We start from the raw sequence: 16,766 nt of genomic DNA on the forward strand, positions 1-16,766 counted from the left end.
AGACCTCCGTAGCAGCATATACCGGCATTTAAAGGCCTGCTCCCTTGTTAAAGGCTCTCTCCTTTGGCTCCGGACTTTAACGCTGGAGCGGGCCTTTAATGGCCAGTATAGCCTGCTACTGCAGGCTATACTGGCTGTAGAGTGTAATTGGTGCTTAGAAACGTGAATGATAGGAATCCTTTCAACAGATTTTCAGACTTTAGAAATGTTGTTTTAAGAATCTTCATCAATTTTGACCTATCTGTTGTAGAGAGTAAATACCCACTTTTAGTCAGCCGTGGTTTTATGAGCAGGTCAAGAAAATTGCAGCTTATTCTAAAATATGAAAAAAGAGACCTTCAAGGTCTTTCTCTGCTGATTTTTCCAGCACACTAAACAAGCCACAAGTTGCAGTGGGCGCCAATTCCTAATGAGCAAAGTGTGATCTTTGGTCACCAACTTCATTCTACCCTGGATTACATTTTAAGTGGCATAAGGGTCGAACAACCATTTGTAGCAATCACTAAATGTAACCTTCAACAAGTTGATCATTGATAGTTGATTACAAACTACAGTCATAAAGCAGCGAATTGGCAAGGTGCACCTTATTTCTGATAACTGATGTAAGTTAACTTCACTTAACAACAACCAGTTGAGGTGAAAACTGTAATTGTCATATAAACCATGTCCTCTGTGGGCCAGATGTACTAAAGCATTTGCGGTCACAAACCATGTTATAGAAAAATCACCTGCGTTGCCACCGTAAAATAGTTTTTACCACAAAATCAATCAATTTTTCACTTTGGAAAAGCCTTTCTAAATTGCAAAAGGAGTTTTACATCACAGTCTAAATTGCAATTTGGTGGAGCAATGAAAGGGCGTCCACTCTTATTTACGATATGCAATGAACTGTATCAATGGTTTGTGTCCTCAATTGTGGACACAGATCACTTAACAGTTGCTAACATCTCAATGCACACCACTGTGAATTGTTTTGGATGGGCTAGGGCATCCTGTAACTACAGCCTGCTTTCTCAGAAAAGTTCCCAAAAAGGTACCTTTTTTAGAGCAGCACCTGCTCCTTTGACGATCACAGGCTGCTTTAAAAACATGTTTCCAGTTTGAGAATGTAAACTCAGGATTGGTGGGATGCTGTTCCTTGCAGGTCACTGGAGCAGTGTAATTTTAGCTCCGCCCTTCTCGGTTTAGCTAGGCCGCATATGTTCAAATTTGGCCATGCGTACTCGTGTGATAAACATTTACTAATAAAATATGGTGCACTAAATCATTTATTGTGTCTTTAATATATGTGTGAATATGAATGTTTTCCTTTTCAGGAATATCTTCATATGTCCAGATTGTAAGGTGGTGCGCTAAAAGCCAGGTATTAATTAAATGAATTACTCAGTTTTTGTTCAATAATGCATTTACCAATTATAATACACCATTTGAAAGTACAGTATGAGACTGTTTGATTCTATATTACTAAATCATTTATTGGGATTATATGTAGGTTGTAGAATTAAAATGCATCTAAATAAGAAATGATAAGTTGGTAGGATAAATGAGCCTTAAGATTACAGTCCTGACCTTTACTACTAACTAAATGAAAGTCATTTTTCTGCACATTTCCTTCTTTGCAGGTGCAAACCAAAGGCATTTATTAGTTAGTGAATGGCACATTGACTGTATGAGATAGTGAGGCGGGGAAAAACTGGCAAGGTCGAACAATTTTAATGAAGAATGAAGAGAGTGTTAGTCTGTTATCAGTTATTGCTATCAGATTAAGGGAATGCCCCAAGGACGCCTTGGAACTGGAAGATGGGAGTAATGTTCAAGGTGCCAACTTCTTTCTGGGAACTGAGAGATATGGAGAAGCTTATGAGTTCATATCATTCTCGAAGTTCTTTGTGCAAATTAGTGAACCCATCTTGGATTTATTTAGATTCTTTTCAGACTTTGAGAGGTACAGACCCCTTCTGACTTCTTTGATTGTGTCGCTTCATGCTATACATGATTCCTTACCTAAGAACTTCTACAGAGGTTCTGATGCTGACACCTTTCCTACCTCCTTGAATATTTAGGGCTTCCCCCATCCTTGGGTTAGTATAAGATTTGTTAGATGACACAGGGTTTCCCATGTATGGGGAGAAGGATCAAAATTCTTCAGCTAGTCACCAAGTACTTTTCCTCAATTTTTGTATCGCTGCTCCTGAGATTCCTTGTTGTTCTTTGCTGTTGAGGACCAACATTGTAAGACGTTTGGTCTACCTTTAATCATTTTGTATTTCTATAGCATGTTCTTGAGACTGATTTATATCAGTTTGGCTTTGAGGTTGTAATAAATCTTTTAAGTTTAAGTTACTGCATTTGGAGATATGAATTGTTGTTAACCCCATTTGCTCTCAGGCTACTACAAAGATCCATTGACAAGAACCAAATTAGATTAACCTCATGCGCGCTAGCGGAATTCCGCTCGCATGCTGAGATATGCGAAAACGCATGTTACGTGACGAGCTGGGCTCGACATCAGCGTGCGAGGAGGCTACGCCATGACGAGCCCAGCTCGTCATCAGCGTGGAAGGGGTTAAACGCCCCAGAGCGTTCTCACCACCATCCCTGCTTTTGTAATCAATGCCATGTAGTGTACAAATAGCGATCTGCTGCTTAATATTCATTAGACAGGTCATTCTGTGACTCCCCTGCTAAAGTAAATTTAGTGTTGTAACCTATTAGTATATATTTACATGGCTAAATTACAGGCCGGTCACAAAAAGCCAGTGCACAATTTGCCTTCATTGTTTGCGACCTGCTTCCTAGTGCATCTGGCCCAATGTCCTCTCTGAAGGAGTTAAGGGTGTTAATTCTTTAACGCCTTAACCGCAGCTGCAATTCACCATGGGCGTTTCATTGAGTGGGCGGGGCCGCGTCGTGCAACGGACATGCGCAGCACTATGGAGGTAGTACTCGCGACGGCCGTTGGCCGACAGAAGCAGCGAAGGGGTTAAAGTATCCAAAACGAGATGTGTCATATCATACAGAGACCTGATGAAAGTGGGTAAAAATGCTAAAGAAGAGACAATTAATTTGGTTTGGTCACAAGAAGAAACTAGCCATGGCTAAATACGCTAAAGATTTTTTGTGTGTGTTTTTTAGGCCAACTTTACTGCACCTAATTGTCTAATATAAAATATCTAAACTGTGTAGGGCCTTCAGGATCAACCACAATGCCAAACATATCACCTTTGTAGGACACAGCAAGTGCAAAAAATCAACTAGACGTTATAGAACTAAATACTTTTCAAACTGACACCATCCTTGACTTTTAGATTAAAATTGTTATTGTTAATTACTTTGTACTGTATATCCTTAGAACAGAGTTCTTCACACTTCCAGGGCCGTACCACCTGAAGCGAGCACTGGGGGGTGCATCATGATAAGCTTCAGTGTCTCAGGGCAGAGCCCAGCACCTGTTTTATGCACTTGTAGAAGATAAAGTCAATTCAGTTAATCTGATCTTTCCCATTGTGCCCTTCACTGAGGTAGATCTGGTTTGGGGTTCAGTTCTTTGCCTATGTTAACTCTTGCTGCTGTGCTGAGGCAAGCCCATGCCTCCTCCCCAACCCCCGACTCAGGACAGCCCACTCTGCCACCTGCATGTCACTCCTATGGGACACCAACAGGGTCAACTGCTGCCCAAAAACTAATTTTTTCCAGCATCCACAGGGTAGAATTTGGATCCTCAGGAACTTTAACTAGACACAATTTGTTCTGTGTTGGGGTGTGATGGGGAACCTGAGTACCACATTGCTGCTCTTGAGGAAGCAGTAGTTAGTCCTGCATCATTGTCATGGGCTGCCTGACTCCTATTCTATTTTTAACAAAAAGGTGGCCCCTATGGTGGAAGTGCAGCCCTTTACTTCCACAGCAAAATGTTAAGAAGGGGATACAAACACCTCTAACACAAATAACTTAGCATTACATATTTATATCTTTATTTTATTTTTGCAACTTTTTCTTTGATTGTTGACAGTGAGAAGTAAAACTTATATTTGCTCTATCAAACACAAGGTGCTCCCCCCCAAAAAAAGGGGGGGGGAGTGGCGGCGCATTGAAAGTGACTATAAGTGCATAACGTGCATACGTGCTATATACAGAAATATATACATGTGGCTGATAGGGATAATAGAGTGTTAGAGATCAATCCCCGCTAAGCAAGTGCTGATAGCCACCATCAGTTTCTTGAAAAACAGTAGGTTGACTCTTATTCTAAGCTCATGCTTCCTTGTGAAGGGAGCACCTCTATGCCTCCCTTTATTTTTCCAAAGCCTGCTTGTATGACCTGTGGGCTGGGGTGAGGTGGTGTTGGGGAATTGTAGGGCCACTTTGCACCTTGTAAATGGCCAGGAGTGAACCCTGCACCACTGTCATGGACTGTGTCCTCCTGTGAAAGGTGCCCCTTAGAGCCTTATTTTGCTTTCCCACTGACTCTTAGTCCAACGCCCCTAAGCTCTATCGCTGACCTGGCATCATGGTAGCCCACTCACCCTTTCCTGGTGCCATCTTTTCTTTAGGCTTTTAGGTCCTTCTGTGTAAGGTCTCCCATTAAGGGTAAGGCCTCCCCAGCAGAAGGCAGTAAGCCCAACCATGCACTCATTCAGCTCAATGGGATATTTCTGGAGTCCCCACACAGAGGTGACCTGAGGTCACTTCTGATAAATATAAGCTAATCATTACCCTTTATATGTGCAGTAAATTGAAAGGATGCTTTATCTTAATCACTTGCAGGTCGTTAGCAAGTGCAGCCTTTGACATTGAGTGTGCAGAAGCACAGGACATTTACAAATGTATCCTGTTGTGGGAGGCGGGGGTCACTTCTCGAGGAAACACTCCTGTGCTGTTTACTCACTAACCGCACAGTATTTGGGGACAAGGAGCAATGACTCTCTAGGGAGTTATTATCTTGCTTTCTAATTTTTGCACAGAATACATTGTCTAAGTGCAGCCATAACTAACCTGAGTGGGACAAGGTTCATTGATTTCCCTTTCCAACCTTCATGAGTCACTTTCAAAACAAAAGCTTAAGATAAACCATCAGCACGTTGCAAGGATGCAAATGTCCAGCTGTTGAGTAAGCATTGACACCTCAGTTTGCCTTTGCAGCAGCTCGAACAAAGATGCAAGCAACTATACCAGAACAACTGCCAGGATTTACTAAATGTTTATTGAAATCATTAAAGGCCCTGAAGTTTAGCATCTCGGGCGGCCATGATGAGTTCATATTGAACAATATTTAAAAACAGGCATTGGCAAAGCCAAGCTATTTGGCCATAATCTGCTGTTGCATGCGAACACAGGCTTGCACAGAAGTGCACAGACTATGTGTACTAAATCAATCAATCAATCAACCAACTGATTGCTGTGCCTTTCAGTAGCATTCCACTATCCGCGTCTCCCATGTTGGTTCCCTGGTCTTGTTCCCCAAGCTTGCGATAGTGGAAACATATTATAGCGCTATCCTTTGTTTGCAGTTAGAACGTCAGGTATTAATAGCTGAACCACTGGTGCAGTGTATGAACCTTTTAGTGATTTGCCGAATAAATGAATTCTTGAATAATTGAGCAGAGGACCATTGATGTATCTGCTTTTGAGTAAGGCCACTGGGATTATGCAGCACGGGAGGGTCACATTATGGAGCTGGAGAGGGCCAAATTATGCGATAGGGTTGAGTAAATTATGTGGCAAGAAAAGCCAAACTATGCATTGTAAGGCAGCACTTTTTATGATAGCAATACTGCATTATTTTGTCATTTTTACACTTGTTAACAGTGTCTCGGCATTGGTTGCACCTTATTAGCGATTATAGTGGGGGGGGGGGTAGCTGTTCCTACAGATATGCGCTGGCCTACTCGGTTCTAGATTGTGTAGATAGAATACATATGATGAACAAAAAGGTTTTTTATTTGAAGGTTGGATAGAGGAGGTGATTGGGAAATTCCTCGGATTTGAAGAGTTGTCCTCGCACACCTGTTATGGTGTCATGCTTCATCAAAGGTTAATTTATTCCAAAAGTGAGTAGTGATAGAGGTCAAGGGGTAGACATGTTTCACGCCCTAGTTTTTAGTAACTTTTGAACCATTTGCGCTAAAAACTATTTTTTTGCATAAAATCTGCAAATTATGCAGTAAATTATGGATTATGTATCAAATGCAACAAATCAATACGTATGCGGTAAAACACTGCAGCAGAACAATTGCACAGTTCCAGTGGCCTGCTTATGAGACGGTTTCAGCCCAAACCACTGTCTCCATACTTTGCTCACACCTGGGACACATAGTGGCAGCTTGTGCAACTTCAGGCTGGTGAGGCACACTCGCGGGACACCTAGTAACATCCTAGATGTCCACACTCAGTATACCTAGTCACAACCTGTGCCACTGCAGGCTTGTGCAGCTCACTCTCACGACACTAAGCATTGGCAAAACCAATGCTAATTATTTGTCATATTTAAAACGTTTTCTGTAATTTGTTTGTATTAAAAACATTATATCTTATGAGCTTCTCCGATTCAAAATTGAATGCATTGTTTTTTCTGGAAATCGTTTTAACCTTTTTTATGTAATTCCTTTGAGGTAGATTTTCAGTCAGTGTTTTGGCACAAAGATTTTTTGATCACCATTTCTTCTGTTTGGTTTGCTCATCATGTTTCTGTCTAAAGGTTTTCGCTGGATACACTTCACTGTGCTGAATGTCACTGTGGTCTTGGCAGAACAATACGTAAAGGCCTTGACACTGCGGGAACTGTCAGAGTGAGCTCACAGGTGCAGGAGCGGCCTGTGCAGGTAAGAGCGGTGGGCTGGGCAGGGGAGAAAGTGAAGCCGACTGACGACGACGAGGGAAAGTTCAATTTAAAAAAAAGAAAACCACTTAACTTGCACTCGCTAAGTGTTTTTCTTGTGATTTTATTAAATTTCCCTCCTCAGCGTCTGTTGACTTCCTCCCCACCCCACCCTACCGCCCCACTGCTCTTACCTGCACTGGCCGCTACTGCACAGGTGTGTAGATCAACATACAGGTTGGTAAATGAAACAAAATGTTTTACTATAAGGCCCTTTCTCAATTGCACCTGCATAAGGCAACCTTTACTTCTAGTTTAGAGGATGCACACTTTACATTAAAAACATTCCATTTGGCTGTACATGGCTGACTCCCGTACATGCATCTAGACCATGGAGCACATTGTGTAGATAACTGTTCTCGTGCAATACATGGCATGCACTTATAAGGAGTGATCTTCTCACTGAGCTCAGATTCTGGGGAATCCTTCTCTCACATTAAAGACAGAAACCTGAAGAAGTGAGTGCCAGCATCCGCACCCTTCCTCAGCTCGGCTGACAGCGTCCAAGAGTGAGGGATTGGGAACCAGACATAAGGGTTCCTCGAAGTAGGACCTCTCTCAGTTGGAGAACCAAAAGGTGAATATGTTGAATTTGGATGGCCAGATAGTGTTCAAAACGGCTTTCTGTCTTAAGGCAAGTAGCGGAATGTGATAGAGAGATGAAGGGGCATATTTATGAGAGGTCTGTCTCATTCTAGCACCAAGCAACATAGTACATGCATGACACAAACCTCTAAGCCAGATTTATGAAGTCACGCAAAGCCACTTTGAATGGCTTTATAAATCTGTCCTTAATGCAATGCAGCCCAAACCGCTTTGTTGCCTCACTCTGCACAAAGGAGGCGTTCCATGGGCGTCGCATGCGTGATCCCACTCATCTCACAAGGTTTTGGACGCATTCCCATATTTGCCGACCCTGGTAAACCTGGGAATCTGCTAAAAAGATACGCCTTCCCAGGAGAGGCGTAACAAGGAGAAATATCTTTATTTCACCTAGTTTTTTCCTCTCTGCATGTGTGTGGCAGTCTACAACGCACATAGAAAGAGGAAAATGCCTCTCAGGGCCACCTTCCTGCACAAAAAACAATCTTGCTCACAACACAGGTGCCCTTGCGACATGGTGCAAGGGTGCCTGCGTTTACGCTAGGCTGCCAAAACGACACCAGCACAAGGGAAAAGGACAGGAATGAATTGTCTTGGATAAATACAGCACATTCCTTCCTTTTCTCTGTGACGCATAAATATACTGTTTCACACTGAAGATCACAAGATGACAGAGGCTCACCACCATCAAAAGATACTCCCTCACTGTTCACTTCCTTGTAGCTGAGCTAAATACCCCTTCTTGGCTGGCTAGCAGGGCATCTCTCTGCCCGAGCCAGGCAGCAGGGTCGCTTGAGAAGGATAATGTTCCTATTGCAGCCTCACAGGACTCTGTCCTTCAAGTGTAGGGTCATTTGGCCAAGCAAGGAGTTTGCTAAGCTGGTGTAGAGGACTCGCTAGATCTGCCAGAGTCACAGTCCTATGGCATAGTTCCATTCCTTTTCCCGGGCTGCAGCGTCAGTAATTGCCCTGGCTACAGGGGTATAGGAGATTATTTATAAGCATCTTGTGCCGCTGGTGCATCAATAAGGGAAAAAGTTATGTAACAGCCGTGCACGGGGCTTGTGAATAAGCCCCAAAGTTCCCCTGACCAGTGTTCCACCTCTCTTCCCACAGGCCCATTATCTATAATTTTACTTTCCTTTTTTTGTACATTGATAGATCATCAAATGATACAACCCCCTGAGCAAATATTCCGCTAGGTTTCTCAAAAGAAACAATTTGCTCAATTGCACTGTTATACATTTCAGCGAGGTACATACTATAAAATGCAACAAAGTCTGTTTTAAATACACATAACTGCGTTATAACCTAATATAATTCAAGGTAAGGAGGCGGTGGTGCCAAATGAATGCAAAAGATCCCAAAAATTTAATTCTTGAGCGCATAAGGAGCTCCATCAGCAAATTGCGGAAGATTCCTATGCCACTCGTTTATAGCAGTGTTCTCCAAAGTCGGTCATGGAGGGTCGGATCCATGCCAGATTTTTAGAGGATTCCCATTTAGATAAATGTAGTTATCTTAAAAATCATGCATAGATTCTGCAGCCCAGGACCGACTTTGGAGAACTCCAAAGTCGCTTTATAGAGATATGTGCCCATCTCACAAAGAACACTACATGACCCTTAATTATACGTTTTAATTTGGGAGGAAGCACTCTTGCCTGCATTTTACTTGCTCTCACTAACTTAAATGCATCCAGAAATTTCCTGAACACATTGTAGCGTATCACGGAGTACGTACTCACAAGTTCAAGGACCCCCAACTCTTGAATGGGCCCCCTGTTACCCTTGCAACCAGCCTGATCAGTTTCCCCCTCCAAAAACATGAAGCCCATCTTTCTTAATTCTCAGTGTTCCTAATCTGCCAATCAAGATGCCTGTGTTGATTTGGTTTCCAGTTCCCTCCTATACCTGGACTTTATTGATACAGTCAATCCATCTTTCGCTGACTCACCGCCACATTTCGTATCTGCTGTCCTGCAAACCACCTGAGTTGCTCCAACACTGCTTTAAACACCTCTGTTTGATGAGGAGGGAGGTCAGCCACAGCTTTCTTCAGTACCTCTTCGATGCAGGTCAAAGAGCAGGCTGCACCGAAGGCAATTCCTGGAAAGAGAAAGTGAGTTGCTGTTATCGCACGTAATCTAAGATTATATGGTTAACCACTCCCTAAAAGCACCAGATAATAAGGATGACGAGATAACTGCATTATTCTCTCTGAAAAATATAAAACGGGGAATATCATCGCTCGAGTTGAGTATGGCCGCTGGACCTGGCAAAATTCATGGAGTCACTATTAAAGTTAACAACGAATGGTAGAAAGAAGATCTCAAACCTTTACTTCAATGGATGGCAGAAATCAGAAAAAATCCCAGAATCTTGGAGAGGGGTCTATCATTATACCCTTGCTGCGAATACTCTAACACATTCTAGGCTAACAAGCCTTCTAGATGTCTCTGAGAAGGTCTTCTTCGAAGTATTACTTTCCATGCTCGAGGAATGTTTCGTCAAATGTAATTGTTCACCTATGAAACCAGAAGGCTTTCGAGAAGGCCATTCCACAACAGATCACTTTCGTGCGGTATGGGCAATTGTGAAGAAATCCATTAAGTTATGCAGCTGCTTTGCGGACTTCTGTACAGCATTTGATATGGTTGATAGAGGGAGACTATGGGGACAATTGCAATCCCAGGATTATTCTCGGAGTCGATTGACTTTAATTCAAACATTACATACGCTGAATTGGAGTCGAGTAGAAATACACCCCTCTTGTCACCTTACTAAGGAGATATATAAATATAATGGATTATGCTGTGGGTCCAAACTAGCTTCAATTCTTTTTAGTTTATATGTGGCTGATCCCTCCAGCTGACTAAGGGCCAGATGTAGGAAGCCTAATACCGGCTGGTAACGGCCGAAATTACCGAATTTCGTCCGTTACGACCGGTGTTAGGCTTTTCGATTTAGGAGGACACATTTCAGGATTCGGTAATTTACTGAATCTGTAAATTTAAGAAATCAGTAAATTACCGAATTCATAACCCTTTAAGTGCTGCCGTCGGCCAACGGTCGTCGCGAGCACTACCTTGCCAGTGCTGCGCACGTCCGTTGGCCGACGGGGCTGCACTCGTTATTCGAACATTCAGCACTGGGCGCTGAACGTTCGACGCTCCTAAAGTGTCAAAATACCGATTCGGAAATTACCGAATCTGTAATGTAGGGAGCACTCAAGTGAGTGCTTCTTACATTTAAGGATTTGTTATTTACCACCAACTAATAGTTGGTGGTAAATAACTAATTCCTTTTAAAAAAGCAATTTTTTGCATTTTTATTCAGTCCCACGTGGCAGACATACATGCCCTTAGGGCAAGCATGTGTGCCACCCGTGCACTATTCAGGGGTGCAACAGGGTGGCAATGTGACACCCTGTCACCCTTGAAAGGGTTCCCCCTATTACCGATTCGGTATTTACCGAATCGGTAATTACCATTCATTCCTATGGGCCTCCAGGCCCATAGGAATGAATGGGAATTACTGAATCGGTAATACCGAATCGGTAAATATCGATTCCTAATTACTGAATCTTACCGATTCGGTAATTTGTACCGAAAAATTATCTACATCCCATTTACCTATTCTTAAATACCGAATCGGTAAGATTTGGTACTTAAGAATAGATAAATTGAGATTACCTACATCTGGCCCCAAATACTACAAACTCCTTTTCTCCACATCTCATATACATTGTTTAATGTATGCCAATGACCTCGTTGTGCCACTACACCCTCAGGAGTCTTTTAGAAGAAACTTGGCATCCATGCAGGACATTGTAAAACAAAATTTCTAAAGATAAACATTGAAAAAAATAAAACTGTTAGGATCCTATTTATCAAACAGCTCAGAAAGCAACCTTCCAGCACTGTGCAAGGCTGCATTACAGGGAAAGGGCAAGAATGCATCATATTTATTATAATACAGCACATTCCTGTCCTTAGCCCAGCACTGGCGCACAATGGGCTGCCTAGCGCCAATGCAGGCGTTCTTGCACCATATTGCAAGGGTGCCTGCAATGCACGCAATATTGTTTTTGGCACCTTTTTGAAAAAAACAATCCTGAAAAGCATATTCCTCTTTCTATGTGTGGTGCAGAATGCAACATATAGACAAAGAGGAAGCAACAAAGAGAAATAAAGGGATTTCTTCTCAATATGCTTCTTCTGAGAAGGCGTATCTTTTTGGCGCATTCCCATCTGGCAATGTGTCAAAATCCATGGGAGTTGAGTGGGAACGCCTTCCCAGGGCAGAGTAACACAACAAAGCAATTTGTTCTGCATTGCATCACATCTGATTGATCAAGTCATGCAGGGCCACCCAAAGTGGCCTTGCTTGGCTTGAAAAATCGCCTTTTAGGGTTTGAGTCACGCATGCGCCACGTTGCTAGGTGCAAATGTGACACAAACCCTTGATAAGCAGGGCCCATAGCTTTTCGAAAAAGGAGTTCCATTTTAACTGGCTTTTAAAAGGGCCACAAATAGATGAAGTTAGACTATATAAATATTGAGGTTGCTGTTTTTTACAAATTTAAATTGAGATGAACATATACAAATCCAGACCATTTTTTACAGTCGAAATCCCTTTTGAAGATTAATTCTATTTATAATGGGCAGTCACTTGCCCCTCTTTTAAATGCACAACTGCACAAAGGGCCACTTGTATGTAAATTTTTCATTTCCCAAATGGCCCTATTTACAGAATCTGGCTGTTTCTGACAGGAAAAAAGCATTTTTCTATGTACGAAGGCCCATTTTGCGATTCAGTAACATAATACCAAATCGCAAAATGGGTTAGCGATTCAGTATTAGGAAGGAGCACGTTAAGGACATCCCTTCCGAATAGTGACTCACAGTGGTATGTAAGAATGTTTTGCTACTGAAAGGTGTTCGAAAGAACATTTGCATTTTTAACCCATTCACAAACAGGAATGGGAGCCCGTTTGCGAATGTAAACGAAAACTTGTCATTTTTGTTTTTGAAATGCATCCCGTTTTCCTCTAAGGAAAACGGGATGCATTTAAATAAAAAAAACTGTTGTTTTATTTAAAAGCAAACACAGACATAGTGGTCTGCTTTCTCCAGCAGGCCACCATCCCTGTGCTATTTAGTGATTCCCATGGGTTGCAAATTGAGACCTACCTCATGAATATCAATAAGGTAGGTAAATTGCGTCCCCATTTGGAATCTTTAAATCTATTAGACACATTTTTGCATAGGTGTTTGCGATGACCTAATAGAGATTTGCAAAAATTCATTATTAGGTCATCGCAAAATGAAACCTACTTACATGTGACCCAAAATCCCTCCATTAGCACATTGTGGATCTGCAATATTTTTTATAAAAAGAGTGATATTTTAGATCTAGTACAGTGCAGCTGTTTAAAGAGAATGTTAAAGATACCAAAAGAGCCAATGACCCAAAGAATATGTTGTCCAATGAATGTATTATCTTGGTCTCACATGGCCCGTGAACGTTTTTAAAATTCTTAAATAAACTCTAGTCAGATGATTGCATAATCAGATGACCCTAGATCTGTTGGCTGGAAGCTTAAATGGACCAAGGCTCTGATAAGTTTACAGAGGTCACCAAGGAGCATTTCTTGTCTTAAGGGGTGCTTGGTGCCTGGGATCTATTCCCACCTAAAAGTCTCTAAACTATGGAACTCCCTACCCTTGGGATTGAAAACAAAAAACGAACTTATTGACATTCCGAAAGACCCTAAAGACATGGCTAATCATTACCGGCTCCAGGAGGGGTCGCAGCACGCTGCCTTCACCTTCAGCGCTGCTGGGTTCCTGACGTTGTGGTCGCCCCCGCCGCCGTGCAGCACCATCGCACGGCCGCGGAGCGGAGCGGACCACAACTCCCAGCTTGCCCGGGTCTAAGCACCGCCCACTGCCTGCACACAGCGCCAGGAGGCGCACAAAAGGAGACAGCTCCCGGAGAGGAGCGGGGGGCACTGCTAATCATTACCGGCTCCAGGAGGGGTCACAGCACGCTGCCTTCACCTTCAGCGCCGCTGGGTTCCTGACGTTGTGGTCGCCCCCTCCGCCGTGCAGCACCATCGCAAGGCCGCGGAGCGGAGCGGACCACAACTCCCAGCTTGGCCGGCTCTAAGTACCGCCCACTGCCTGCACACAGCGCCAGGAGGCGCACAAAAGGAGACAGCTTCCTCCGCGTCGCGGGCTCGCGCGGGCAGCGCCGGGCGGAGCCCGGGCAGAGGGCGGGCCGTCTGTGGCCGTCAGGGGCCGAAGGAGGCCGGGCTGGGCCACATCGCTAACATCCAACATCCCAGATTGGTAAGAGAAAGAAACATACTAACACGGATGAGGGGGGGAAAAATACTAAAATGCCCAGGCATTCTTACTCTATTATGTCATACCTCTCCTCGGCTGTGGGGGCCCTAACGAAGGAGATTGCCAATGTGGAGCAAGAGTTGGCCACTGCATTGATTTCCCCAAGCACCCCACCAACATCGCTTATAGCTGACGCCATAACCCACCCTTCATGCACCCCATCCGGCGTACCCTTGGAACCCCTTGTGGTCATTGCCAACCGTCCCCCTCACGTCCAACCAGCTATTGACCCACAACCCGCCCCACCGGCCTCATCTCCAAGCGCACAAACCCAGATAGCCACTAAAACTATTTCACGCAAGAGAGGGAAAAAAGCCAATAGCTTGCCACTCACTGTAGACAGATCAGCCACCATGGAGGACAAACTGGAGGAAATATTTGTGGCGAGGATTGAACCATTGCTGGTGGGCATTGCCAAAGATATTGTGGATACTTTAAACACTTGTCTGGAAGGATTATTGAAGAAATGTTCCCTCATTGACAGAATCATCCAATCGTTCCCCCCTAATTACACTCATACGGGCGATGGCAAGCTTGATCAACCGAGAGTGAACAGGAACGCAGAGAGGTCTACATCTGTGACTAACTCAATAGGCGGAAACTTACCTAACGATAATAGGCCTTGTGATCTTAGCACACCTCCTCATCAAGCAACGATAAGTAACCACAGCGTGGCTCCAGCCGCACTAGCACCGTCTGATAATAGCCAACCAATCAGGAAAAGGTCCTCGCCAAGTACATATAAACTCCATCTCCCACCAGAAGCATCCCCTTTGGTTGCAGTGTTCATCGGGGTTGACCCACTGGGAGAAGGGGAAAGGGAATCAACGGAGGAACTAATCACCAAAGTCAAGAGTTGGAGTGGCAAAAAATGTTGTGGTGGAAACATAGCGGAGCTGATCATCCATGCAAGAAGGGTGGGGTGGATCGGTAAACAACCCAAAACAACTTATGGTGACTGTGTGGTTGTAAACTTTTGCAGGGCGGATGTGGCTGATAGACTCTTCTGGGATGGCTCAATAATCTCAGCCAGGGATCGCCTTAGGCCTGTCCCCTTGGGTTTTTTCTACCAACCACCACCTTTTCACAAACCCAATATCAAATATCAGGCCAGATGGCAGGGTCAAAGGCTAGCAGCCACACGCAGAAATGCACACGAGTCCACCATAAGGCAAGCAGTAACTACCTTACCTAACCCACCCACCTTGATACACCATGACACTCAGGCAGCAACTTTGGTAGAGGGGACAAGTGTGAGCTTAAGTAATCAGTTCTCTCCCTTGTCTGGCCTGGATGATATGGACTGACTATCGACAGAAGAGTCAACAACACCTAAGGAGGACGAAAGGGTTTCTATGGCAGCCACTAAGGAAGAAGAAGGTTGTAAAATCATCAGTTGGAACATTGCCGGAATTAGCACAAAAATGAGTGACAATGAATGGGTTGCATTTGTCTCAGACCATGATGTCATTGCTTTGCAAGAAACGTGGGACACGACATCCCGTTTGTGGTTGGATGGTTTTGTAGGCTTTTCAGTCGCGGCCTGCCCTAGTACTGCAGGCAGAGCGAGGGGAGGCCTCTTGACCCTTTTCTCTCTTGACCTCACTGGACCCCTAAAACAAATTGATTATGACTCTCCAAACTGTTTAATTGTAGAAAGGCAAGCCTGCCCGTCAAAAAGTACTCTGTTTATTAATTTTTATAAATCTGTCAATAAGGAGTATGGTGGCGATAACATCTCAAAATTGGATGCCTTTTTAAATGTACTCAGCCAAAATACCCTCACCAGTTATGAATTTGTGTTAATGGGCGACTTTAACATCCACCCCTGTCATTTTGGTTGTACTACTTTGGGAGAGTAGGAGACCTGGGAACAGGAGGGCCCACATTTCGAACATACCAGGGCTGGCGAGGAATTGGAGGACTTCCTGGCCAACTTTAACCTCCTTGAATTTACACCAGGGGAGGGGGCCCATAGATCACCGACGTTCAAGGGCTCACCCACGGGGACTGTTATTGATTATATTTTCGTGACCTCTGCTATCCTTGAGTGTATTATTTCTTACCGCACTGTGTCATCCCCCTTTAGTGACCACAACCCTGTCCTTTTGATCATCCGCTGGGGGGAGTCTATGGGCCCTAGGCCAGGACAGATCAAACATGGACCTACCCTCCGCCCAATAGATCAAGGTATGCGGCTGAAGTGGGGGAATGTGGTAGCAGATGATTTTTACACCGACATTGGCCGACAGATTGAAGAGCAGATCAGGATCCGACCTCACCAGGCCACGACACCATGGCCGCATTCCAGTCAATATGCCACATAGTGTCTGACAACCTTATGGCCCCAAGGGGTAGGGGAGAGCCTAAGCCTCATAGATGGTTCGATTCCGCCTGTACTAGGGCACTTAGAGCTTTAAAATCTGCTCTTAAAGCAAACCCTAGGGACAGGACTCTGGTCTCATCTTTGAGAAAAGAGTACAGGAAGGCCACTAAGTTTAGAAGGGATGGTATCAAACAGGAGGCGTGGGAACAATTAGTTGACACTAATATTCTGCGGGACAGCAGGCAATTCTGGGCCGTAGTCAACCACCCCTATTTTTCGGACTCCCCCAACACAGACACTGACTGTGTAATACCTGATGAGAAGTGGCTGGCCCATTTCAGCACTGTCTATGGAGAAACGGGCGACCTTTCTCATTTGCAAAACTTTGCAGGTCTGGTGGCCACACCCCTACATTTCAACAGTGGGGAGGTGGAAAATGCAATCTGCGCCACTACAAAGAATAAAGCCCCCGGCCCAGACGGGGTCCAGCCGATTTTTATATACACTCACCCAAACTCTGGGCTGGTATCCTGGCTAACGTGTTCAAA

At 44.1% G+C, this 16,766-nt stretch overlaps 1 protein-coding gene across 2 annotated transcripts in view; it reads right to left on the reverse strand.

Moving 5' to 3' along the window:
• The window catches only part of LOC147709418 (xanthine dehydrogenase/oxidase-like), a 379,031-nt gene that overhangs the window by 205,023 nt on the left and 157,242 nt on the right, over positions 1-16,766 (reverse strand). For both annotated transcript variants that reach the window (XM_086927988.1, XM_086927987.1), the window contains exon 11: positions 9,437-9,588. In XM_086927988.1, coding sequence (XP_086784114.1) covers positions 9,437-9,588 — 152 coding nt within the window. The remainder of the gene's footprint in view (positions 1-9,436; positions 9,589-16,766) is intronic.

The sequence above is a fragment of the Lissotriton vulgaris genome, chromosome 6 (assembly GCF_964263255.1).
Source record: "Lissotriton vulgaris chromosome 6, aLisVul1.2, whole genome shotgun sequence".
In the NCBI taxonomy this organism is placed as follows: Eukaryota; Metazoa; Chordata; class Amphibia; order Caudata; family Salamandridae; genus Lissotriton; species Lissotriton vulgaris.